This window comes from Falco naumanni, chromosome 3 (genome assembly GCF_017639655.2).
Source record: "Falco naumanni isolate bFalNau1 chromosome 3, bFalNau1.pat, whole genome shotgun sequence".
NCBI classification, from domain to species: domain Eukaryota; kingdom Metazoa; phylum Chordata; class Aves; order Falconiformes; family Falconidae; genus Falco; species Falco naumanni.
The window spans coordinates 61,233,720-61,259,168 of record NC_054056.1 but is presented as its reverse complement, the minus strand read 5'-3'; the positions used below and the strand labels follow the sequence as shown (position 1 = coordinate 61,259,168).

Sequence of the window (25,449 nt, the reverse complement as noted above, 5' to 3'; positions counted from 1 at the left end):
GTATCTTCCTTTCAAAAACCAGCTCGTTTGGGGAGGGCAAAGATGAGCAGCCTACAGCGGTGCTGCTGCGTGGCAGTGGCAACACAATTACAAAGAAATACTGAACTAGCAGTTTATCTTGTTAGTTGACTAATCAGCACAGCTGGGATCTGGCACTTTTCTTTATAGTATGCTATTTTATATAGAAAGATTAAGACATTTTAGTTTAGTTTAGTTTAGTTTAGTTTATGAAAAAGTGGAACCTAATCTTACACTCCTTAGTCTACACCTGGTGACACAGAGGTGCCCAGGTCTGCAGAGCTGCTGACCACTGATGCTTCCCATGAGGTAACTGGGAGGCTGGCAGAACTGGACACTCATGAAAACCTGATCACATAATGATGCGTCTTCAGATTCCTGTTGATAAAATCTTGGGCACATTGCCTTATTGAGTAGGGAAAAAATGTGTTTCAGTTAAGGGAGATGTTCCCTTGCTGCAATCAGTGATATTTATAGTTTAAAGTAACATTTAACTGCAGTTTTTTACATAACTTCTGAAAAGGTGTTTTGTTCTTACCTCTGAATTCTAGCATGGTTAAAAGAGCGAATAACATGCACTTATAAATTATCAGATCACCGGACTGGCAAAGCATTAGTAACCCTATAATTTTGTTTCCTTCTGTGAAATTCTCTGTAAGATATCCTACTAACAGCTAGTCTGACCCATTTAAGAGGTTGATTAGGAAAAGGAGAATTCTTGGACTTTTTAGTCTATTATCTTGTAATCTGTTCTCCTAGTATTTTTTTTTTTTTTTAATCTCTGGTTTTATGCTTTCATGTGTAATGGGTTTGGGTTTTTTTGACAGCATAGTTGCAAAGGGTTTCATTGCTTTTTGGCACTTTTTTTTTTGCCATGCAGCCATCTATGGTAATAAGAAAACATTTGCTATATCTCAAGCTCATTTCAAAGGGATCGTACATCATGAAGAATGAGGACTAAAATGCAGCTCCCTTTATGCAGGTTTTGCTTCAGCAAAAAGTGAAGACAATTATCATTGCTACTAGAAGCAGCAGTAACCATTAGGTGAGGGGACCATTTTATAACTACCTCCTTACACGGGGTGGATATGTCTACTTGCTGGAAGGAGTTTTATTGCTCTCTTTTCCAGATGGAATTTAACTGCTGCAGATACAATTCTTGCATCTTGTCAGCTGCCTCTATCAGCACATGCTAACGGCTGACACTGCCCGTGCACTGTCCCCAGGGAGCCTTTGGAACTGAAGGGTTTCTGTTCATTTTCTGCACGTTTTTGGCTTTGATGTCATCATTGAATTTGGTCTCGGGCAGAGCAAACATTAGCTTGTGGATTTGACATTCTATACTAGAAAAACTATACAGTTTTAGAAGCTGTTTGTTCCTTGTTTAGCCTGCTTGCTTTTCTAGAAATTGAAAAATGAGCCACAGATTTAGAAGTCCCATCTGAGTAAGTGCTGGAGACATTGCAAGATTCTGGTTTTACTTGTTTCTTTGTGTGTTTGCTTTCTTTCCTGCTTCTGAATACTTTTTCCTGTGTTCTGGGCCAGTTTGTCACATTTGAATTGATCACATACCCCAGCAGCAATACCAGTTGTTAGAACCGGGTCTCACAATAACAAGCAGAAATAGAGGCTCTAGAAAGCTCTGTGTACAGAAGCACCTTCTTAAGAGTTTAAACCATTCTTAAAAGCTGTGTGATTTTCCATTTCCTAGGATGCTTGCATTGCCAGGGCAGCAGCTAACAACTACTGGTAATGCAACTAATGCTTGTGGTATATACAACTGAACAGTTTTGTTGAGTTTTTTTCAATAATGCATTTAATTAGATTGGGATTGGATGGTTGATTTCTTTTTCTTATTTTCCTTTGCTTTTCATCTTCTGCTTGCAGTATGCTGTTGATTTCTTTTTTTCACAGCAGAAATCTTTGATACCAACTACCATATTGTGTAGCTAATGGGGTACGCTGCAGGCTTACTGTTCAGCAGCACAGTACCTTCTCTTCAGACCTTCTCCTCCCGCAAGGGGACAACTGCTGAGAATAACCTTCCTGCCTATTGTGCACACATCTGTTAAGTTGATGCTTAGAACAATTATAGGCTTTTTCTCTCCCTGCCATGAGTGTCTGGAATCAAATTGTTCAGCTCTTCATGACAATAAATCCTCCAACCCTACCTAGCCTCTAATGCTTTTCAATTCTGGCTGGAGACAAGTAATAATTTATTCATATGTCAGAAAATAATTTGAAAAATGTCAGGAAGAAAAGCAAAATGGGGTAGAAAAGCATTACTTTCTGAGACTTTAAGGTAGATTTTCAGGTGTTTGGGGTTTTTTGCTTTCAGTGTCCGGAACATGAAAGACATTTGGAGGCTACATGTTAGAATTAGAGAGGAAAATCATGAAAACACTTGAGAATACTTGAGGAGAGCAGGAAATCCTGTCAAGGACTTTTAACTATGATTGTCTTATCATTTGGATAGTACGATTGAGAGGAGTGTACTCAGCACTTTAGAATGGGACATTTCTTCTAGAACATTTGGAATCAACCTTGAAAGACTTCTCACAGCTCACCATTTTCTCTTGCCTGAAAAATGCTATTACCTTTTCTAAAGATTATTTTTTCTCATCATTTATTATCTTTTTTTTCTTTATAAAGAATGACAAATTCAAAATCTTTAGGAAGAAATCAGTGTTTAGTATCTCTCCCCAGTTGTAATTTGTGATCTCGGGATCTGAAATGTAGGAATCTTTAAATCATGAGACAAATTGTCTGTAGAAAAAAAATAAATCAGGAATAAATTGTTGCAGGTTATCCCAGAACTGTCAAAAAGGAATGAGTGTTACAAAGTAGGGCCCAACCATCTTGTATCTCAAGTGAATCTGTAGGAAAGAAAGCTGAAATAACACAGAAAGAAACTCACTACCTTGCCCCTCAGTTCCTCCATGATTCTGGCTTCTGGCAAGGAGAAAAGAAAAGGGCTGTATAGACAGGATCTTTCCTCACCTTTCCTGCAGCTTTACCAAGAACATATTCCGATGAACAATCTTGAAACATCACATAATCCTGTGGTGACAGAAGACAGTGAAGCCATTTACATTTTCTCCTTTAAACCAGGTGGTGAATCAGGATTCTTTGACAAGCAATAGTGTTGTTAATTTTTGTCTTTGATCAAGTTTAAATAACCTTAATAATGTGTTATGAATTTGCAGATAGACTCTTTCTAGGACACTACTCTGTGGAAAGCTGCCTTTCCATAATCCTGTTTTTAGCTACACTCCTTCAAAGATGATGGCAATAGTAATTTTGCCAGTATTTGTTTGAGATTTGAGAGGAAGGAAGGAGCTATACAGAGACAGTATTTTCTTACAGTGAGTAGAATAGTCTCCTTTCTTTTACCAGTAGGAGAGGTTGACCCAAAAGCTTTCTAATGCTGTTGTGACTTCAGTTGCCCCAAAAGCTATATTGAATCCTACATTATTAAAACACAAGCAAGCTGAAGTTTCTCTGTAATGTATATTAATTATCTTACTTCAACATTCAAAATTGCATTTGGACCGTGTCTGTATTACATATCCAGAACACTTATGTAGAACTAAAATACTTATTGTAGTTTTCCGTATGGTGGAGTGATTTAAATCTGGTCATATTTCAGAATGAAATCTCTACAAAATTATCACCTTTTCTCTGCCGCAAATTAAAAGGAAAAAAAAGGTGTCCAGCTTTACAGCCACAACATCAGCTTGAGCCTGGTAATTTCTGAATCAGTAATTTTAGGTTCTGCTGTTACTTCTAGCCAGAGACCTTCTAACATTTCTTGTGTTCTAACAGTCATAGCTTCCTGTTGTTTTTCTCCTATCATATGAACTACCAGGGCAAATAAAAGACAAGTTGAGTGACTATAGGGAAACCTGTGAAACTAGTTGTTTATATATAGTTGTATATGCAGCATTTTTAAAAGCATAGGAGGCAAGGAGGAGAATACGTAACTTCTTTAAGTGGTGTATGCAAATTATGGATGAGAAAATTATTCTTTGAAATTGCTGAAGATAAATCTAAAAAAAATCTGAAGGTTTAGACTATTACCATCCTTTTTCTTAAACTGGAGTTCTAAGTAAGTTATGTCATAACTGTGACGCTATTTGCCTAGTTCGCTGGTTTTGACTTGCTTATAGTATCACAGAATCATGAAGCCATAGAATTACAGAGTGGTTTGGGTAAGAGTGTTGGTTTCTTCACTAGAGGAACATTTGGCCAATAAATTATCCATTTTAGCTAATTTAAGGCATTCTTCAAAACAAGCAACTAATAGCTTACTGCAGTGTGGCAGTTCAGTAATGGATGTTAAATTTATAGTACCTGAAAGGATTTTATATTTGTTTATTCTTATTGGCTCAGTGATTTTAAAGCAGTTGTTTAAAATTGGGGTGGCACACCGAATGTCATGTGAAAGACATGTAGGCTAGAAACAGGAGCAGGCACGTGCAAAGTGGTGTGGTGGTTCGCAACATTTTACATGTCTGTAACATTTCCTGTGGGCTGGTACCCAGCTTTAGTAGCTGCTAGAGGAAGCCCTTGTGCATTCATCGACAAAAGCACACAGAACGTTGGGGAAAGCACTGCAAAGGACATGGCTGCCATGGCATGCCAGGGTTCTGTACTGCTTTCCCCACTTTCCCGCTATTTTACAAAGTGATAGACAGCAGCAAAAAAAATCTCTAACTTCTGTCTCACTTCAGGAAGTACAATTTAGGAGCTGGGGTAATTTGATGATAGTGTATACTAAGAAAAATATTAGAAACCAGGAAAGGCCACATAGTCCACTGAGGCTCATTTCATTCCAAATATACCTTCTCTACGTTATTATTCTATTTGTTAAGAGAAAGACTAATGTTATCCATTTTTTATAATTCCACTTCTGGGTATTACAGAGATAAATACTTAAATGCTGGAGAACTAACTTTCTTTCAGAGCACTGTTTCAGGGGGAAAATATTTAAATGCAGATGGGTGGGATGACAGAAAAGAAATTGACCCTAAATGAAAAATATGATGATGGTGATATGAATATATGTGTATAGTCATGGTTTCTCAAAGTTCCCCAGAGACAAGCTTCCAATCATGAGACTTTCAGATAGTAACCTTTCACTTGATTTATTGTTTCAGGACCAATGCAGGAGACAATATATGACTTTTGGAGAATGGTATGGCATGAAAACACAGCCAGCATAATCATGGTTACTAATCTCGTAGAAGTGGGAAGGGTAAGTGATTTTTGCACTTAAAAAGATGAAAGACTTCCAAGGTGTTTGCTTTTGAAAATTAAATAGCAGACCAACAAGATGCTTATGCACTAAGTAGAGCACATAAAATATTTATGACTGCCTGTACTAAGAGGTTCATTATCAATTATTTTTAAACATGCCTTGGATGCTTGGCTTTGATAACATTAGCACAATGAAAAAGTAACTAATAAAGCTACATTCTGTACAACATAGCCTGCAAAGACTGCCAAAGAGGGAAAGCACCGTATCTTGGTGTATATCTCAAACATACCATTTCTATTAAGGGACAACAGGGAATTGGTTACAGAACAAGGTATGGTGTCATCTTTGTTTTATTAAGGGAGGCTGAGGGAGAGTAATTCCGAAACAGATTTCTGAGAAAAGTAGTTAAACTGTGAAATTGCACCTTCTTCATAGTGTATAAGTCTACATCAACCTGGTTTGTTTAGGTTTTTCTTCCTGTAAGCCTTCTGGAATAAAACAGAAAAAAAATAGCTTTAGTCATTTGTACACTAAATTTCTTGACCAGAAGGTCTTCTTCGGGAGCCAAGTAGTAAAGGAATGCTTGAGTTACTGTGTACTTTTCTTTCTTTGCTTGATAACTTCTAAAGTATGCTTCCTACTCAAGTCATTATGGCTAATTTTGTTTTCAGCATGTACAGAATGGAACCATTTTCTTTGTTTCTCACAACTGTCAATAACTGAGTCTTTTAATTTACTGCTTTGTCTATGCACTGGTGTCTTAGTTCCCATTTGGGATGTTGTTTTCAAAAAAATTGCCTGGGAACTGGGCATATGAAAACAAAAGCATTGCTTTTATTGCAACTACTGCAATTATTGTAAATCGAAGTGTTGAAATAAGAAGTGCATGTATCTTGGTGTGAGCCTCATGGTTTTAAGAGATGTTTTTAATTTCACACTGCTGGAGTGGCTGATACCCCTCTTCCCTGTGGCATTTGCATGAGGAGAGCAAGCGCTGTTTGTGTGGTGTGAATCAAAGTATCAGATCTTGTCACCTTTTTAGCAAGTCCAGTTTTACAGTCTCAATCTATTCTTCCTTATGTCCTTTGTCAATTGTTAATATAAATCCTATTGTTTAGATATCTGTGTGCCTAAGCCTACCAACAGATCAGGTGCCAGGATTATTCTTAGATACAATAAAAGATGGGATTTGTGACTGCAGTTAACACCTGCTGCAGGAACACATGTACGACTAGTGGCAGAGGCAAAAAAAAGGATCATGGTGGCCACTTTAAAAATTCAGTCCCTTGAGTGAGCAAGAAGGTAGAAATATTTGGATGGTCATGTATCAATTCAAAATGGATGGATCTGTATGAATAGGAAGCTCTCCAGCAAATGTCTTTGTTAAAGCTTTATACGCATTCATAGGTACCCAAGCACACAATTTAAAAAGGGATGTTTTCAGCGTATGGATAAATAAGTCTAACAACAAAAATAGCATACAGTGTGAAACCATGTACTGTTTTCCTAAAGTCAGTATTTGAAAGCATCAGTTAGAGTGAACGGTCAGGTACCAGCTAGGGAGATGCCAGCCTTGGTGCCAGTGTTGGGAGCCTCAACTCACATCGTTTAGGTATGCAGCACCTTCCCTTAGCAGCAAGCAACAGTTTGTGCCACCATGAAGATTTCTTCAGGGTGCAAGAGTCCTAGTGGGATACAGATCTGCAGCTTTGTTGTTTCTGGCAGTGGTAGAAATGACTTTGTTCTCACTTTCTCTGGAGGCCAACATAGGTGAGATCAGAGAGCAGAAATTGAAAATGAGCTTTTAATGGAAATGAGGTCATGCGAGCCACAGAACAATGCAGTCACTCCTCTGCTGGTGCTTCTGTCCTAGTCCCAGAGCTGGACCCATCAGCAGCAAGAAGGCATGTTACAAACACACCATCTGTCCCGCAACCCCTAACACAAGCTCTGTGCCACCTTGATTAATAATGATTTTAATGGACCTTTTGGTAGCATTCCTGCAGGGCAAACCTTGTAACCTTCCCAACCTTGAGGTTTTCTATTGCAATTGCTATTGCTAGTGTAAGATTTATAGAGGTTTATTATTTTCACTTTTTAACCCTCCTGACTCATTATGTAAGCCAAGGAGGAAAATTCCTTTATATTTTCAGGAAAGAGGAATATCTATTTAACATGTTTGCCACATAGTGTACGTGCTTCATGAATTAATCATTGAGGGGGCGTATGTGTATTTGTTTACCAGGACTGGCTGGATAGTCATTAAATCAGTGCTAGGAACTTGTTTCTTGCCCTGGAGCACTATGCATCAGGACTGTTTTAATTGGGGATGGAGGAATCACCATGAGGCTGTCCCTAATGCAAGCACCTGCTGCAAATGACTCAGTCCCCACATTACCCTCCAGCAGGGTCCGGGTACATCTGCCAATATCTGTCATTATCTGAGGCACACTTGTCAAAACCATGCATCCCTTTAAGCTCTTGTGTGTTCCAGCAAGGGACCCTTGTCAGTGTTTCTGGCACCTGCAGACTGCTGTGCACCTGGTATTTAAATGGCACATAAATGTGTTTTGATTGTTTTCTCTCTTTAATGAACCCACCTGAGGGATATTTCACTCTTTATCTAGTAGCCTGTTACCCAGTCACTCACATTTACACTGCTTGTGTGGAAATTCAGAACTCACTTGTGCTGTTATACTAATCCATCTGCCAGAAGTCTTATCACAAAATCTGCAGGGCTCCCTAAGGAGCCTTTTGTACTGGTAATTTAAGCTAATGATTTCTAAACATATTTAGTCGGTTTTATGAAGACCTCATTAGAATGTGACTGTTTATTAAAAATCTAAATGAGGTCTCGCAGTCGTTTAGAAAAATCATTGCTGAGTTGCATGAACAGTTCTTTGATAACGGATGTTGAAGTGTTTTTTAGTTAAGATTGGCCTAGTTTGACATAAGAACTTTTACAAAAAAACTAAACAAATAAGCAGCCCTTGAAGCAGCCTTGGAAAAAAAGTCTGTCTTCTTCAAGCTGGGGTCAACAACCTTCAACTCACAATGAAGTTCACAAAAAGGGAATGACAAGTAATTAATGGTATAATATACCTACATTTTAGTACAAGAATCAGAATTTTTGAAACCATACACTTAACAGGAAAAAGCAAAACCAAGACTCATAAAAACTCATCAGTGTGACCACAAACTATTTCAAAATCATGTATTCTGGATTATATTAATGCAAGAGGCCTCCATGCTCATCTTTCTAAGTGGTAGAGCAACTGAAGACAGTAATGTAATTTCAGGCAAAATCTTTTCCCAAGAGCTTTAGCATAATCTGGTGGATTATTCTAGAAGAAACAAAATTTTTTATTCCACCAGTGTAGCGGTGATCAGAAAACAGTCACAAGCAAGAAAACATCTTGCTTACTCCAGGAGACTGCTCTAGACTACAGACTCCAAAAGACAGAGCTGGATCCTTCTGTGGAAAGCAATGGGAATTGGATCAAGGTCTGTATGTACCGGCCAAAGTCTCAGGTTGCTTCTTGAAGTGCTTCAATATTTGCACACATTGAAATATTTCTTTCCTCTTTGAAGAGTTATGTTGGGAAGATTTAGAATATATTCAATTGTGCCATCTAGCTGTCACCTCCATCTTTGTTCTTGTTGGGCTGGTATGGTTGGCAGAATCAAACTTGGCACGCCACATCATTTGTCATTTGTCAGTAGTCACTTTCTCTCCCACTCCTTGTTTTTGCTTGAAGCAGAAGAAGTTTAATAAATCTGATTAATAAATGGTGAAGCACACTGATGAAATTCAGTGGAGTGGTTGATATATAAATATGCTGCAAGGACTCATGTTTGTCTATCATGGTTTTAATACAACAAAGTATTTACACAAAAAAAAAATCACTAGAATTAATTATAAAAAATAAAACCTCACCCCAGGAGCATAGTAATTACAGTAATTAGAGTTTCTCAATTATTATCCAGAATTAGAAAACAGCCGGTGCTAATAGTGTTAATAAGTACACAAAAGACCCTTTTTTTGAAAGGAGGCAAGGTTGACTGCAACAGAATGGATGTGACAGAAACAGGGGAATGAAGGTCAGCCACAGAGTGGTAAATAGCCCCTATGCCTGCAGGCACACCTTAGCGCTACCAGAACAGCCTCTCACTGCCATCTTATCTCTCAGGAGTGTTGTGCTTTCCTGATAGCCATCTCACACTCCTCCTGGGTGACTTTTCCTTCCTAGGAGTCAGTAAGTCTGTGTCTGCACAGGGAAAAACAAAGAACACAGCGGTGGGTTACTTTTCCTTTGCTTGTTTTACCGGACCTGTGGATGACATGTTACATACATGGCAATCTTATCTGCCTTGCTGCAAAAATGTTGATGGCTCCAACTTTTCGTGGTTAAAAGAGTATTGGGGTCCACATGACATCAAGGAGACCCATGCAATGGTCTTCTGGCACAGAGGAAATACCTCCTTCATGCTGGCTGGCTAAAAAGTATTCCCAGTTGTAAGAAAGACAAAATCTGTCAGAAAAGAAATGCTCTTCTCAGGAAAGGCTGTATAGGACCAGCCCTAAGCAATCACATGTACATGTGTTTGGGCCTTGGATGCTCAGGATATGCAGCCTTGGTCAGCGTTCAAGAGACATTTCTGAAACAGGTACAAATATGTTTCCTTAACAAACAAAGCCCAGAAGTCTTTATGTTGAACCGGATCTTCAGATCCAGCTGATGATCCATTTCTGTTATAGACAGACATTAGATGTCTGAGAAACACTGCCAAGTATAGCCCTGTCCAAAGACTTCTTACTGAAAACATATTGCAAAAAAACCCAAACAAAAACTTCATAGGACATTCCAGCAACGTAAAAACCGTGTGACATTTCCAATGGAGTTGCCACCAATTAGAATAAAAAAGGAAGTATTTGACACAAAGCTATTACAAAGCTTGCATTTACACATTCTACAAGTTTTGAGAGTCTTCCATGTGGAAGAACCCTCTAATAAACAAAGGTAAATTCAACTTGTATTTAAGATCCAGATCACCCATGACAGAGCTATTGCAGAGGTGAAACATAGTAACTCTTTAACACATCTCACAAATAACATGTTTGTATTTAGTATAAATGGAAGAACACTCTATCTCACTGAAACAGCCTCTACATGTAATAAGCCAAATTACCTACATTGGAATTAGTTCAGGATATGGCATTAGTGCTTCTTAGGATGTGTGTCATAGTTTTTAAGCATACTGGTGACTAAGATTCCATTTTAACTTTTCTACTGAAAGAAAAAAAACACATTCTATAAATGAGAGGGAGAAAGGTTGCTGTGTGAAACCATTCCCTACCTCTAGGTAATTCTAGTCTCAGCTTCTAAAACCTGTAACTAGTGTCCTTCCCCATCTATGGAAAATTACTTTGTTTAATTATGTTTACCTAGAAAACCTGGTACCTGTGCTTATGGTACATAAATGTTATTATATATTTTGTTGTTATACTTTTGATTTTACTGTAATTCTAGCATGTCTTGTTGGATAGAGTAGCATTTTACAGGGTATCGATGAGAAAAAAGAAAACAATCATAATTTAAAACTATTGTAAATCTTTTGAGTCAGTGAGCCCTTCTAGTCATCAAATCAGATTTCAGCTTTCAAGACTTCTAACCAGAAATAACACGTTGGCGTTATTCCATTATTCGTAGCAGGGGAGGAGCCCTTAGGGAAAAAAATTGGCTGTTGTTCTTCAGGAAAGAGAAGGGAAGACGCTTTGCAATCATTTAATAAAGATGTCCCCAGACTGGCAATGTTAGCATCATCAAACAGGACATCAACCTACAAGCATTCAGTGCTGTCCTCTGTCACTCAAAGTAGAAATGGTTTAAGCTCTCGGTGTTTTGATGTTTTCTCATTTCCAGTAAAAGCCATGTTTCAAAGAATGTTAATCAACAGAGATTAATATCTTAATGCTCACTAATCCAATTGAGATAATTCACTTTGAGAAATAAATAGAAGAGGTTTAAGGATACACAAATGCATTGACCCCCTTCCTGGGCTAGCTGCTGAAGTGCTGCCAAGGTGTGGGATGCAAGTATAAGTGCAGTTTGCAAAGAGGGTTTCAAGTTCTTTGAAATGTCAGCACTAGTGAAATGGTTCCATCACTGGAAGTCTCCTCACCTCAGCAGTCTCATGAAATTAATCTCTCAATCTCTCTGTGAAGGAGGAAGTATCCTGGAGGCACCAACACAGTTTTACCTTACCCAGAAAGCAACTTGTAGAGCTTTCTAACCTAACATAAAATTAACAGGTTTTAGAAACAGAAGGCAATCCACTAACCTGGTGTTGCTCTGTAGTTCAACTAATGACAATATTTTGCTCTAGGAACAGAAGCATGATGCAGAGCGCAGGCTGTTCTGCTCAATGCAGGCACGTCAGGTCCTCGGAGCACAGGATCTGAGCAATGTGCCCATGATTTCACAGTTGTGTAAGGGATTAAGACAGGATTTGAGGAGCTCCAGCTAATCCTGTAACCATCCTTCATCTTGGCATGGGACCATCCTTGTCATGCGTTCTGTGCTCAGCCTTTTTTCCTCCAGGACTGTGCTAAGGTGCACTAATTTACAGTTTTTTAATGACCAGTGGGAGACAAAATTGCCAAAACATAAGCAATGAAATAGAGGCAATCCGTATTCTTCTGTTGGTATTAACAATGGAGGCAGGAATACTGCAACAGCTTTACCTTGAGTTAGTCTTACCCTAAAGCAATTCTTCTAGACTAATTCTCTTTTATGGCCAAAGGAAGGCCACCCCATGGGTTCGGCCTGTCAACTTAACTTCATCTTAACCCAAGCTACCGGGTTGATGGCCTGCTAACAATATACCTGATTCTTAAGAACAAAGGGAATGCACTCATTCCCTTGGGTGGAAAGCATTAGTGTACGACTACTACTGGACGTGTCCAGAAAGCCAGCTGTTCTGGGCAGAAGTTGAATGAGAGTGCGCCCACCAGGCAACCTAGAATTACTGCTGGGGCAGCACAGTGCAGCAGAAGGTGGAGAGTTGTATCGGCTCTGAATCATCACTGGAACAAGTTAGACTGAGCTGGTAAAATTCATGGAGATATCTCTCTCCCTCTGGGAACTGTGAACCACATAAAGACTTCTGTCTGTGTTTATACAGACCCACTCATCTGATAGTGCCAAACAGTATCTTAAATGTTCTATTTCTCAATACCCTTCCATACCTCTTTTAAAAAACTGTAAAATAAGGTACAAATCAATTAACTGACTTGCTCAAAAGCAAACAGAGAAAATGAAACAAAGAAATACTGAATTTTCTCTTCTGTCGAAGGTTGTTTTATAACATATAAAATGATCTTAAATCACAGTACATTTTTTGTTTGAAAAGTATTTAGATAAAAATACTTTCAATTATTGGATGTCCTTTTACTTCAAGTCAGCAAAATAAAAGTATTTGATGTCATCCTAGTTATATCTGTGGAATCTGTTTAAAATTTTCACCAGTGAGCTTGGTCGCCTATTTCATTGTATATCCTAGAGGTTTCACTTTAGAATTTATGTCTGACTTGCCATCATTACAATCTATGCAGTACATAGCCAGTTGTATCACCGTTTTGCTAAGAATATTTCAGAATTGAAGGAAATAAACTTAGAATAACCGATGTTATTTAAACTGTTCTGTACTCACTACAAAGTATATTTCACAGCTAGCTCACATGTTAATTCTGTAATAGTTCTTCTACTCCAAACCTCTTAAGTAAATGAATTACTGTCCTGGCTTTCATACTGCCTTTGGCTAGATGTGTCACATTGCCAAATGACTAAATATACAGCTTCAGAAGTCACAATTTGTGTTCATTAGCTATCCACTGCCTACATTGTTTGTTATATTTAGAAGCAGCAACAACAACTTTCCACCTTAATTTTTAATTCTTAGTTTCTCACGTTAGACTGTTATGCTGGGGGATGGAGCTAGGGGGTGGAAGTAGGTAATAATCTTCTCCAGACTTCTAAAATTATTAGTAAAATGAACATGTTTGGAACAATTGGACAGTGTACCTTGGGATGAATAGATTAAACCAGAGCATTTTTGTTATGTCTCTGGCAATCACCCTTTTATCTCATCTTGTGATGAACATCTGTATTTTTTGGCACATTGTTGGGATATAAATGTGGGGCATATCTGAACAAACTCTTAATTATAGTTCTGCTCAGATGAGATTTCAAAATTAGGTTTTTACGTTGTGGAGGATATTTACTGTTATGGTAGCAACTGCATGAGGAAAAAACTAATGCATTTAATATTCAGTTCTGGATTCATGTATCAATTATTTAGCTAAACCTTCTGTTAGTAGGTTTTTTCTAAAACATGTATCAAATGTTTATAAAAAAGGGAAAGAGATTCATCAAGTCACAGTAGCTAAAGCTGTGCTAAAAAGAAAAAATGAACAAACATATGTTACCAGCAGTGTTTCTCGTATTTGATGAGTAAAACCATATTCTATTTTTTTGCAATTCTCTTTCCTTGTACAAATAAAGGCCCTGATCCAATAAACATTTCTAAGTGTGGTTTTGATTTACACTATTTAATCTACTCCTGTCTTGAAGACATCTCTGCATTTATTTGAGAGGTCCTGGAGGAGATAGGAGACTGGTCTTTGAGCATTTACTTAACTTTTGGCTCATCAGGAGCCACAGAGTTCCCATGTCTAGAGCTCAGCACGTGCAGCAGCACTGCAGAACAAGAGCCAAAAGTAGGAAAGAATCCTGGATTAATAAATAATAATAATAATAATAATAATAAATCCATTTGATTTGGCTTTTTTTCCCTCTCCCAGTGAGTGAATCATTTAGTGTTCGTCTGTGGCTCTGACTGTGGCTCTGGCACTGTTCCCATGGCTGTTACAGCCCCTATTCCACTTGGGAGAGTTTTCAGGAAATTGTGTTGTCATGGATCCTTCTACTCAGCTCCAGTCTGCTCCGTGACCAAAATCCCCTGTGCAGCAGAGTAAGAAATCCCCAGTGGGCCCAAGCTGCATGAGGCACAAAAGGCTGTAACGTCTGTGCAGCATCCCCCAATGCTTCCCTAATTATTCCACTGGATCATCTTAACTAAAGTTTAAGAAAGGAGTGGAAGCAGATCCAACAGTTAAGGCATAAGAAGATGGGGAGTGTGCTCTTCTAAATTGGTCTTTCTAAATGTCCCTAGTTCTTAGTCATAATCCAGGCTGTCTAGACTTACCAAGTTAGAAACAGGCATGTTTTCCTTCAAGGCTGAGCAATTTAATTCAGCCAGGGTTGGCGGTTTTTTCCCTCGTTGTTTATTTTACTAAACTAGAGCTGTTTTGAGGATGGCAGGCACCCATCAGAAAGAAACAAGGCTAAAGTTAGCAACAAAGAGGCGTGCTGATCAGTAGTGCTGTGACTAGGATCACCACTGCAGCTGCTCCCTTCCTACGTGCATTGGCCTGTCTTCGTGTGGTTCAGCTTCCAGCTACGGAAAGGATAAGTCAGCAGGCAGGAAAAGGGAATTGACCGCAGAGATGGGGTTGTCAGTGGGCTGCTGCAGTCCAGAGGCAGTGTGAATTGCCTTATTCTGCATGGGGAGTTGAAAAATCATCTTAGCCATAGGTAGGAAAACCCCATTTCAGAGAGTTCCCAGCAATGACTATAAGAGGGTCCGTTTGCTGGTCTAAGGGATTTTAACACGGACAAAACAATGAGCATTCAAATTTTTTCACTTAGCTTCTATTAAAGGATTTTTGGAAATACATCCAAACAAGGTAAAATCTGACTAAATATCAAGTAGATGCAACAATACATAGCAGCAGCAAGTACTTAAATGCTTGCAGCAATGTTTAATGCTTTTGAAATGGTTGTTCATTGCTTACAACTCGTAGATATGCTTTGGAGATGAATACACATTTGCCAGAGATGCTGTCAGTTAGGCACCCTGGGACTGGTTCTTGGCTGCTGGAAACCTTCTCATCCACACTGACACTCTTGTCAGCTAGCTGGCTGGTGGACATGGCGGGGGGAGCAGTCTTGCTACCCTTGCTCCTGGAACAGGAGTGCTGAGCCCTGCAAGGTCTGTTTGGTGTCCCAGCCCCAAGCCTCTCGCTGTGGAAGGGAACTGTATAACCTGGTGTTTGCCACTTGTCCCAAAACCATGCTTAATACAGGATGAATTGTGAAGAATATAAAGAATTTTTCTTAGCCAATACTAATAAGGTTACTAGGTCTGAAGACAAGCATAGAGAAGTAAATTAAAAACCTGAACTTCAGCTCTGCTCTAGGATCTTTCCATCAGCTGTGTAAGCAGGAATAAGCTATTAGGATGCTTCTATAATTTTGTGGCTGGGAGCCAAGGTTTATGACCAGGCTACTCTTTTTCTCTGAAGAGGATCCTCATGCGGGGCTGTTTTTTTCCAGTCCTTCAACTCAGTTCTGTTCAGATTTAAATTTTATCATGCTAAAGAGTCAGAAAAAAGTGTCAGGACTACTGACGCTGCCCCAACAAACTTTATTGTATCAGCCGATGTTACTACTTTGATGTGGCAAGACCTATCATCTGTTCAGACAGTAAAGAGAGGTTGTACATGATTATCAGCTACATCACTGAGGTGATACAAATTGTGAGGAAGGTACTCCAGTCTGATAGGACAAGGTTTGCCTGCAAAATCTTTTGTATACTGAACATGGAGTATGTATAAATAAATAATCTGAATCATGCATTACAGTTTTCATTGTATGCTTATACACATGTTCATCAGTTTTACCTTTTGCTCAAGGCTAGACATGATAGTGATCCAAATATTTTGGCTTGAAAACAGGTTTGAGAAATACTCCACCACTTGTGACTTTTTTTTTTCTATCAGTTTTCCATTGAATATTTGAAGGGTTTGGGTTTTTTACCCAACCCATTTAACTGTATATTTAAGTAAACCAGTAGATTTGCATGTATTAAAAGATGCATTTTAAGTTTTCCCTTCAGTGAAAGAGAGAAACCATTCCATGCAGCAGATGTATAACAGATGCTACTCCTAGCACGTACTGCACTACTGGACGATGGCCAGATGCAGTGGTGATAGCGTAGCTATTACCATGATAGAGCAGAATAAAAGAGAGATATGTAAGTAATATGTTAGCTCTCCCGCCCATCGGCTTGTTCACACAAATGGGAAGGAGGAGAAAATTCTTCAGTCTGTCAGCTATCTACATCATCATGTACAGTCCCCACAACCACCCACTTCAAAAAATAGGAGAATAATAGCACAAATTTGAAAATGTTAAACACTGAAGTCCATTCCACCTAGACCACACAAGGGCTTGGAAAATCTGAAATACAGTTACAAAACCCCACCTTAATTGTATCTCCATCTCCCAGGACAAATTTGCCAAGAATGCACAGGAGGTCTGGAAGCCTGCTGATATCAGTATGGGGGAAAGGGAAATTCATTCCATCTAGCCTTAGCCTTCAAGAAGCCAAACACCTAGGCAAAGGCAGTCATCTAGACTCTTCATAAATAAAAAAAATAACGGCACCTCTAGAAGGCATTCATCCGACTCATCTTAGTTTGAGTTAGTGAGATGAATCCCATCCATAATGTTTGGGGTCATCTAGTGAATTGGTGTTAAAGCTCAGACATAAAACTCATCTCTTGACTTCAAGTGTTGAGTTTTGCCACTTGACCTCCCATCAGTTCCTTTGGAAAGTTAATCTGAGAAAACAGATAGTTTGCTAACAGTAGAGAATATCCTTCCTGTCTGAAAAGCATGTTTTCATTTTAGGAGGTAGGAAGACATTTTTGAGACAAATGACCAGATAGAGGTTGGGGAAAAAACCTTCTGGTGGTAGTTGTCCCTCTGGGCACACCCTGCCTTGGAAAGCACAGCAAAGGAACAGTTACTCGGTTCTCAGTGCAGGGTATAAATAACCCTTGTGCTCCATATGTATTTGCCTTACCTCACTAACCACAACACAAATCTCACCTGCAACTCTGAAAGCTGTCTTAAAAAAAGAAGAGGCAATGTTCCTTAAATATAAACCATTTCCACATGCAGAAAATGTGATGGTTTTGCACATGATTGCATTTTAAAACAGAAATCATTGCACAGAATACAGAATGGATTCAGTATGAACCTTCTAAAATAAATAAACCGTAATTTCTTTTGTATTTTTTAAAGGTCAAATGCTGCAAATACTGGCCAGATGACACAGAGATATATAAAGACATTAAAGTTACCCTAATAGAAACAGAGCTCCTGGCTGAATATGTGATTCGAACATTTGCAGTAGAAAAGGTAAGTTTCCAAATTCGGTTTTCTTAAAGAGAATGGTATCTGCCTAAGTAACTTTCCTACAGATGCAACATGGGAAAGTTAAATCTTTTGCCCAACATCACAGTTATGTAGCTATTTTTTGGGTAAACGGCTACTGCCCTCTTATGGTAAACTGCTTTTCTTTAAATATATCAGCCTTTCTGCACTTTCCATCACTGTTGGCCCCTGCCTGAGTTAGAAAAATTGTTGTTCCTTTGCTAGGAGAAATCGAAACCTTCCTCCCAGCAATCAATTGAAAAACACATTTGTGCTGTTTTCCCATCTTAGGTTCTCCACAATCATTTTCTGTCTGTAACAGAGACTGTATGCACCATTATTCAGAAGTCTGTGGTGGACAATACTGTTATCCGTTGGGCTTGTGTGTTCCTCATCTGCAGAGACATAGTTGTAACAAACTAATTTTCTTCTCAAGGCACCTTCACTTTTCATGTGGATTTCGTCTTTATATGGAGAGTTCCAATCAGTGTGTTGTATTACTGTTTATTAGAATAATGCCATGTATTTGTTTGATGCTTACTAGATCTTGTAGCTCTCCTGAACAGCTTGCAATCTATGGACAACATACAATTAACAAATAAGATACTAACTGAAAGTGAGAACAAGCAGGGTCAGTCAATGCTGAAGGTTGTCATGCATTTTGTGTCAATTCAGGGGTTTTATTCAGAATTCATTAAAGAACAGAAATGTTTTAATTGTATGTATCAAGACTCATTTGAGTTGCAGAACAACAAGGAAAGGGCCACTTTGGAAGACTTAATATTCCTAATGGTGCACTGAAGTAATGTTCAGTATTATCATGAGTAGATTTTCAACTAATTAGCTTAGAAGGCTCCTTTTGATTTAGTTGCAGTACCTGTGATATACTGGCTCTCTGTAATGATGAAACAGTATTCAGTTATGGTTTTGAGGAACATAAACTTTAGCATTAAAGAATCTTGCACCCAGGTAGATGCAACTGCCAAAAAGACAACTCAACAGGCTCTCTGTACATACATCCACAGTAACCAAGGAATTATGTTTTTTTCTGGTTTATTCTTCAAACTAATACTTAAATATGCATCAATACAGCAACCTGAGGGTAATGATAATAGAATTGTGTGGTCTGAATGAACTGAAATATTGTATCATGTTTACCACTATACATACTGTACATCGAATTCACTCATGCCTGTTGTTTCCTTGCATTTAGATATTTTTAATAAACAGATAAGAAAAGGTGGCTACACTTTGAAGTAGATGAAGCACTGGTTGATTTCTATTCTGCAGATTTTAAGTCCATGCTTTGATGTTAGCTTTTCACTTCTTAACTGAGACTGGGAAAAAAAAACCTAGAGGATTTTACAGTTGAACATAACCAAGCTGTCTTGAATAAGTGCATTAGAACAGCTAGAGATAAAAGGCACTAAACATTTTATTTCTTTAAAAAAATCTCCATCTGAAAAGATTTCATTTAGACACTGCTTTTTAATAGTTGGTAGTTTTTCAGTAAGCCTCTAAAGGCAGTGTCAGTGTAGTTTGAGTAAAGTACATTTGTTTTTACTCTATTTTCCATATTTTTTAACTCTTCCAATGGTACTGGAAGGTCAAGTCTGTACATCTCTTCCACCATAATTCGCTCAAATTTATATTTCTGATCTACTGGGACTGATACTTTTCAGCCTCTCTAAGACAAGCTGCATGATGAGACAGAGTAAACCCTGACTGAATCTTCAGGTAACACTAAGTGAAGGATGTTGTTGAAACGCTGAACATTGGAGCCTCAGTACCAAAGGACTTGAAGATTTGGCCAACAGAAACTGTAGTAATTCAACAAGGGAAGACACAAAGTTCTGTGCTTTAGGTGGACTAAACCCATGTGTCAGTACAAGCTGTGAAATCCTGGGACATATCTGACATCCAAGCTGATTACGGATGTAGGTCATACGAGCTGCAAGGGGAGATTAAGAGAACTGGACTTGTTCAGTGTGGTAGAGATGAGGAGAAAGGGTAAGGAAGATGTAATTGCAGCCTGCAACTACTTCAGAGATGTTTAGAACATCAGAGGCACCATGTTCTCAGCGGTAGTGAAGGGCAAAAGAAGGGCCAATGGCCAAGAAGTTGCAGCATGGAAGGCTTGCAGTGGAAGAACTCCTTCAGGAGGAGGGTAGTTCAGTGCTGGAGCAAGTTACCCAGAAAAGATGTGGAATCTCCATTCTTGGAGGTCATCAGGGCCCAGCTAGACAGATCTAGTGTTGGCCATAGACCCACTCTTGAATGAGAGGTTGGGCTGGAGACCTCCAGAGGTCTCTTCTGACCATCTTTTCCTATTTGTGGGTGAACGTCTCACACGTGCTCCTAAAATGCAATTTATAAGTTGATTTGTTTGTAGGTAAATCAACCATATTTTTTTTCTTTTTTTAAATGGCTATTTGGTAATTATTGAGGAGTAGAAGGATAATGCTAAGAAAATTGAACCCAAAATTACATTCTGATTCTGAGGACCACTTCCTAGATACACTCTATGTTGTGTGCATAAGCAGTTGCTTTGGAGCAGTTCCTTTACAACACAGCAGTTCACTCAGACAAATTATTCAGGTAGTAACAGAGCAGCACCATAAGTATTTGTAGAAATTTTAACATCCTAGGGTTTGTTAGCAATGTAAACCATTTTCTGTTTGTTTCAGCTGGAAAAAAAATAGTAAAAAATACAGCCTTTCCAAGCTGAGCATTTACTTTTATGTTTCATGCAGTTGTGTTGCTATTTTGGGTTTAAAAACCAGCAGGAAAGCTACAGACATGAAAATCATTCCTTTCTAGGTATAATAAACAAACTTATTATAAAAGTACCCTATATGCAAAACCTTTTCTAAGTAACTGAGTGTTACCAACAATACACAAAAATGCAGTCAGCATAAGAGACTGCATTTTCAAATTGAATGCACAAAATATGCAGGATATATCCTGTTCTGCACAACAGCTGGGCACATTATTTTGTACTTAATTTTTTGTAGATTACGTGAAAATCAAGGCTACATACAGCATGAAGAATTTGTGTGGGGTACTTGTTTCAGTCCTCAGTTTGTATAGTCATGGCATTGCTTTTTTGTATGGGATCTTTGTTTCTTGGGGGATTGTGGGCAGTTGTTATGAGCAATATAAAAGTGTTTGGGACATGGATACCCCACCTACACACAGCTATTTACAGAGCTGGAGGCCTTACTTACAGTAGCAAAAAGATGTGTTAACTAACACACTAAAATCCCCAGAGTACAAAGACCAAATTGTAATTGAATGTGTTTGCTAGACTGTCTTAAAATGCAAATTACTTTTTCTCTTTCTGGTTTTCAATATGTTTTAAAATTGTTTTTTAGGATATAAGGTCGTTTCTGTTGCAACAGTATGACCTCCTCAGTCTACACCAGTGTCACATATGCTTTTCATCTTCTCCCTTGCCTGCCTTTTTCTGTCGCAGTTTCCGAGGGAGATGAGTGTGGATATTCCTCTGAGCAGATGCCCAGTCTCCACAGACCCCCAGCCTGAGCTGTCACAGCATCAGGACCCCAAGATACACCAAGCCCCCTCCAGTTGTGTAGCACTGGCACAGCCAAAATTTCTCAACTATTGAAAATCCCAAACTCTTTTAGCTTGCGTACTAGCTGTAAATTAGGAAGTTTATATTACTTCATTGTGCAGAGAGAATTAGACCTTTTATATGCAAACCAGCTCAAGACAGAAAATACATCTTTAAGGAGAAAAGCCATAAACCACCAGTTATTAATATCACTGACATTTAGTCCAGCCTAGACATGATATGTCATAATTTTGCTGTTTGCTTATGAAATATCTATGATGGCCTCTGCTCTGTGGATTTCTAATGAGAATAAAATACTGGCAGCTATATTTTCAGAGGGGGAAGAGGAAATAGAAGCTCTAAGAAAATCAAACTTAGCATCCACACCTCTAATATCCGGACTGCTCCAGAAAGTCACATGGGAAATTACTTACACAATCAGCTTCTCATTCATACCTGTCTCACCATATCCATGTTTTTGTAGACTGTGGCAAATCACTTGAAAGGTGAGCATGTGGGGAGCTACAGACACAGTCCCTGTGATAGGAGGTGCAAAAAGGTTTCTTGTATTCAGCTGTTTCTTTCAGACCAATGAAGGAGACAAATGATAAGAAAAATTATGCTGAAGCTATAGCTCCCTGAAGTCAACAGCAAAACTCCTGTGGAGAACAGTGGGGGAAAAAAATCATCTGTGCTGTATGTTCATGGCCTTGCTGCTAACCTGTTCTGTGATGATGGCATGCATCTTAAGGCCACAGTTTTCAAACCAGGCTAGTGCTTAAATATAAAGATGAGCATCTATGTTGTCGCTAAAAGTTTCTAACCAATCTGGTGCTAAATTACTCAATTTTGTTGTAAGGCTTTGAAATCAGTTGATATGTAACCTTTGAACTTGTTCTCCTGCTATGAGAAAGCTCTCCAGCAATCTGGACAGATTGTGTTGGTAGGGGGTTGATGCTTTTCAGCAAGGCTCAGGCTTCTGAAGTTACATTCTTACAATGTCTCTCATCCATATTCTTTCACATTCCAGCTTGTTTTTCTTTTTCAACTCTTGTCTTTTGAATAGAGGGGTGCTCATGAGATTCGAGAAATTCGGCAGTTTCACTTCACTGGCTGGCCAGACCACGGTGTACCATACCATGCAACAGGCCTGCTGGGATTTGTACGGCAGGTCAAATCCAAAAGCCCACCAAACGCTGGCCCTCTGGTTGTTCACTGCAGGTAGGTAGGAAAGAAATCTCTCCATTACATTGTCCACTAAACTCAGGACCTACTTTTGCATCTTCTGTACTGTGTAATCCCCGCACAGGTTGCTGAAGCCACTGGAGTTCTAGCCATAATAACTTAATATCTAAAATATAAACAAGAATGGAAAAATGGAGTCTGAAATCCTGCAAACACCTGAATGCAAGGCTCAGTTTCAGTCATCATCCCAATGATCAAGTACCTGTGAGATGAACCCTTACACTTTACATGTCCCAGTAGACTGCTGAACATTAACTGTATTCTTCTTTTAATTTAGCGCTGGTGCTGGCAGAACTGGATGCTTCATTGTTATTGACATCATGCTAGATATGGCAGAAAGAGAAGGTGTTGTAGACATATACAACTGTGTGAGAGAGCTTCGATCTCGGAGAGTTAACATGGTGCAGACCGAGGTATTGTTAATCTACTGGATTCGATTATGTGCATAAAATAATCCACACACAAACCTGAAGAACGGCCGCCCAAACAAATGCACAGTTGTGCTGCACTTAAGGTTCAACATGCTTTTTACAAAGAAAAGGAATATCATGAGTGTTGCCTCTCTGGGCAGGATTCGTTCTAGAGTACATCTTGTTGAGGCTCAGTTACGTGATAGAACCTAACAAACTGTGCAGAGGAATGAGGAAACAAGAAACTTCTGAGTTTTATTATGGAGTGTTACTGCATTTCTGTTTGTACTTGTAACTAGTTTGAGTCGATCCGTGTATATTAATTTCTAAATGAGAGGGATAAAGTTTTATGAACTGCTGTTGTTTCTTCTGCTCTTGCTTCAGTGCTGGTAGTCAAAAAGAATTAGTGGCAACTATATTAGCTGTAATTTTTTTATTTACCAAAATACTAATAGCATATGCTTTCTATGTCAGTAATTGTTTTAATTGCTTTACCAGGAACAGTATGTTTTCATCCATGATGCTATCCTGGAAGCCTGTCTTTGTGGGGACACATCTATTCCAGCTTCTCAAGTTAGGTCTGTTTACTATGAAATGAATAAACTGGATCCTCAAACTAACTCCAGCCAGATCAAAGAGGAATTTAGGGTAAGCTGTTACGAGCATTACCCTAGAAGCTCTACAGTTCAGCTATACTAAAGACTTCTGCTTAAGTGAATTTTAGACCAGGCCTGGGAGGGAAAGATGGCAAAAGAGGAAAAATAACTTGTCACTAATTGCTATTGAATTATGCTAAATCATAAAAGAATGCAATGGGGTGGTAGCAAAACCTTCTTTTTACTCAAAGAAAGTATGGTGATTCACAGAATCACAGAATGCTCAGGGCTGGAAGGGACCCCTGCAGATCACCCAGTCCACCCCCTGCTAAAGCAGGGTCACCTACAGCAGGTTGCACAGGATCGTGTCCAGGCGGGTTTTGAATGTCTCCAGAGAAGGAGACTCCACAGCCTCTCTGGGCAGCCTGTGCCACTGCTCTGTCACCCTCAGGGTAAAGAAGTCCTTCCTCATATTCAGATGGAGCTGCCTGTGCTGCAGTTTGTGCCCATTGTCCCTTGTCCTGTCGCTGGGCACCGCTGAAAAGAGCCTGGCCCCGTCCTCTTGGCACTCACACATGGGATATTTGTGTGCATTGATAAGATCCCCTTTCGGTCTTCTCCAGGCGGAACAGGCCCAGCTCTCCCAGCCTGTCCTCACAAGGGAGATGCTCCAGTCCCCTCATCATCCCCGTAGGCCTCCGCTGGGCGCTCCCCAGTGGTTCCCTGTCTCTCCTGAACTGGGGAGCCCAGCACTGGACACAGCGCTCCAGGTGCGGCCTCAGCAGGGCAGAGCAGAGGGGCAGGATCACCTCCCTCCACCTGCTGGCCACGTTCCTCCCGATGCCCCCCAGGCCCCCATGGGCCTTCTTGGCCCCCAGGGCACACTGCTGGCCCATGGGCAGCTGTCCCCCAGCACTGCCAGGCCCTTCTCCCAGAGCTGCCCCCCAGCAGGCCAGCCCCAGCCCGTGCTGGGGTTATTCCTCCCCTGGTGCAGGACCTTAGACTTGCCTTTATTGAACTTCATTAGATTCCTTCTTCTGTCCTTTCTCCAGAAGGCAGGTTACTCTGCAGCTGTGTTTGAGGTTATTTTTCTGATCTGTATGCTTCCAGGATTTTTTTGCTTCCAAACCCTGCTGACTGTGATGTGTTTTCATTTCTCTGCATGTTGATTCCCACTGAAACTGAATGCTGAGCTGATCTATTCTTCAATATTTTGGGATGCTTTCACTGCTGTGTTAATTTTTCTGTTGTATTGTTTACTCTTTTTGAAAGACTTTAAATATGGTGACTCCGACACTGCGTGTAGAAGACTGCAGCATAGCACTTTTACCACGAAATCATGAAAAGAATCGCTGTATGGATGTTCTGCCTCCAGACAGATGCCTGCCTTTCCTCATAACAATAGATGGGGAGAGCAGTAACTACATTAATGCTGCACTGATGGATGTAAGTCTCCACTACATCATTAATAATAAAAGGGAATAAACAGCCTTCCAAACAGCAATGCCAGAAAGTAGTCAGCATAAGATTGCTGTAACCCTTCTAGCTTGTTTTCCAAAAACGTGGCACAAAATCTTTAAACTTCCAAGTACGTTCAGGATCCCACATACGTTATGTCACAGCCAAGGTTCCAAAGCCACGCTCAGAGAGCAAGTCAGGGAGTTTTGATAAATTAAATGTGTCTGGATTTCTCCCTAGTGCTTGAATTTTTAACCATCTGACCTAGGGAAAAAAGAGTTACCTATTAAGACGCTAAGGCAGTTACTTAATAATAATAAGGTTTGCAGTAATATTTCATTTCTCTTTGTTTATAATTTAAACAGTAATTTACAAAAAAAAATAATTGTCTGTCAGCATAAGATAGTACACAAGCCATTAGTTCAGTCTTCCAGTTTATTTCTTGTTGAACGAATGGTTCCTCTTCATGTGGGGGCAGGGGGGATGCGGGGGGGGTAGTCTAATGCATCTATTGTAACTAATTCTGCTAATAGAATATTAGTAA

General features: G+C 39.4%; 1 protein-coding gene across 12 annotated transcripts in view; it reads left to right on the top strand.

Annotated features, from left to right (window-relative positions):
* The window catches only part of PTPRM (protein tyrosine phosphatase receptor type M), a 479,902-nt gene that overhangs the window by 440,009 nt on the left and 14,444 nt on the right, over nt 1-25,449 (top strand). For all 12 annotated transcript variants that reach the window (XM_040587165.1, XM_040587163.1, XM_040587160.1 and 9 more), the window contains 6 exons: nt 5,178-5,275; nt 17,491-17,607; nt 22,263-22,417; nt 22,719-22,854; nt 23,350-23,499; nt 24,720-24,893. In XM_040587165.1, the coding sequence (XP_040443099.1) occupies nt 5,178-5,275; nt 17,491-17,607; nt 22,263-22,417; nt 22,719-22,854; nt 23,350-23,499; nt 24,720-24,893 (830 nt within the window). The remainder of the gene's footprint in view (nt 1-5,177; nt 5,276-17,490; nt 17,608-22,262; nt 22,418-22,718; nt 22,855-23,349; nt 23,500-24,719; nt 24,894-25,449) is intronic.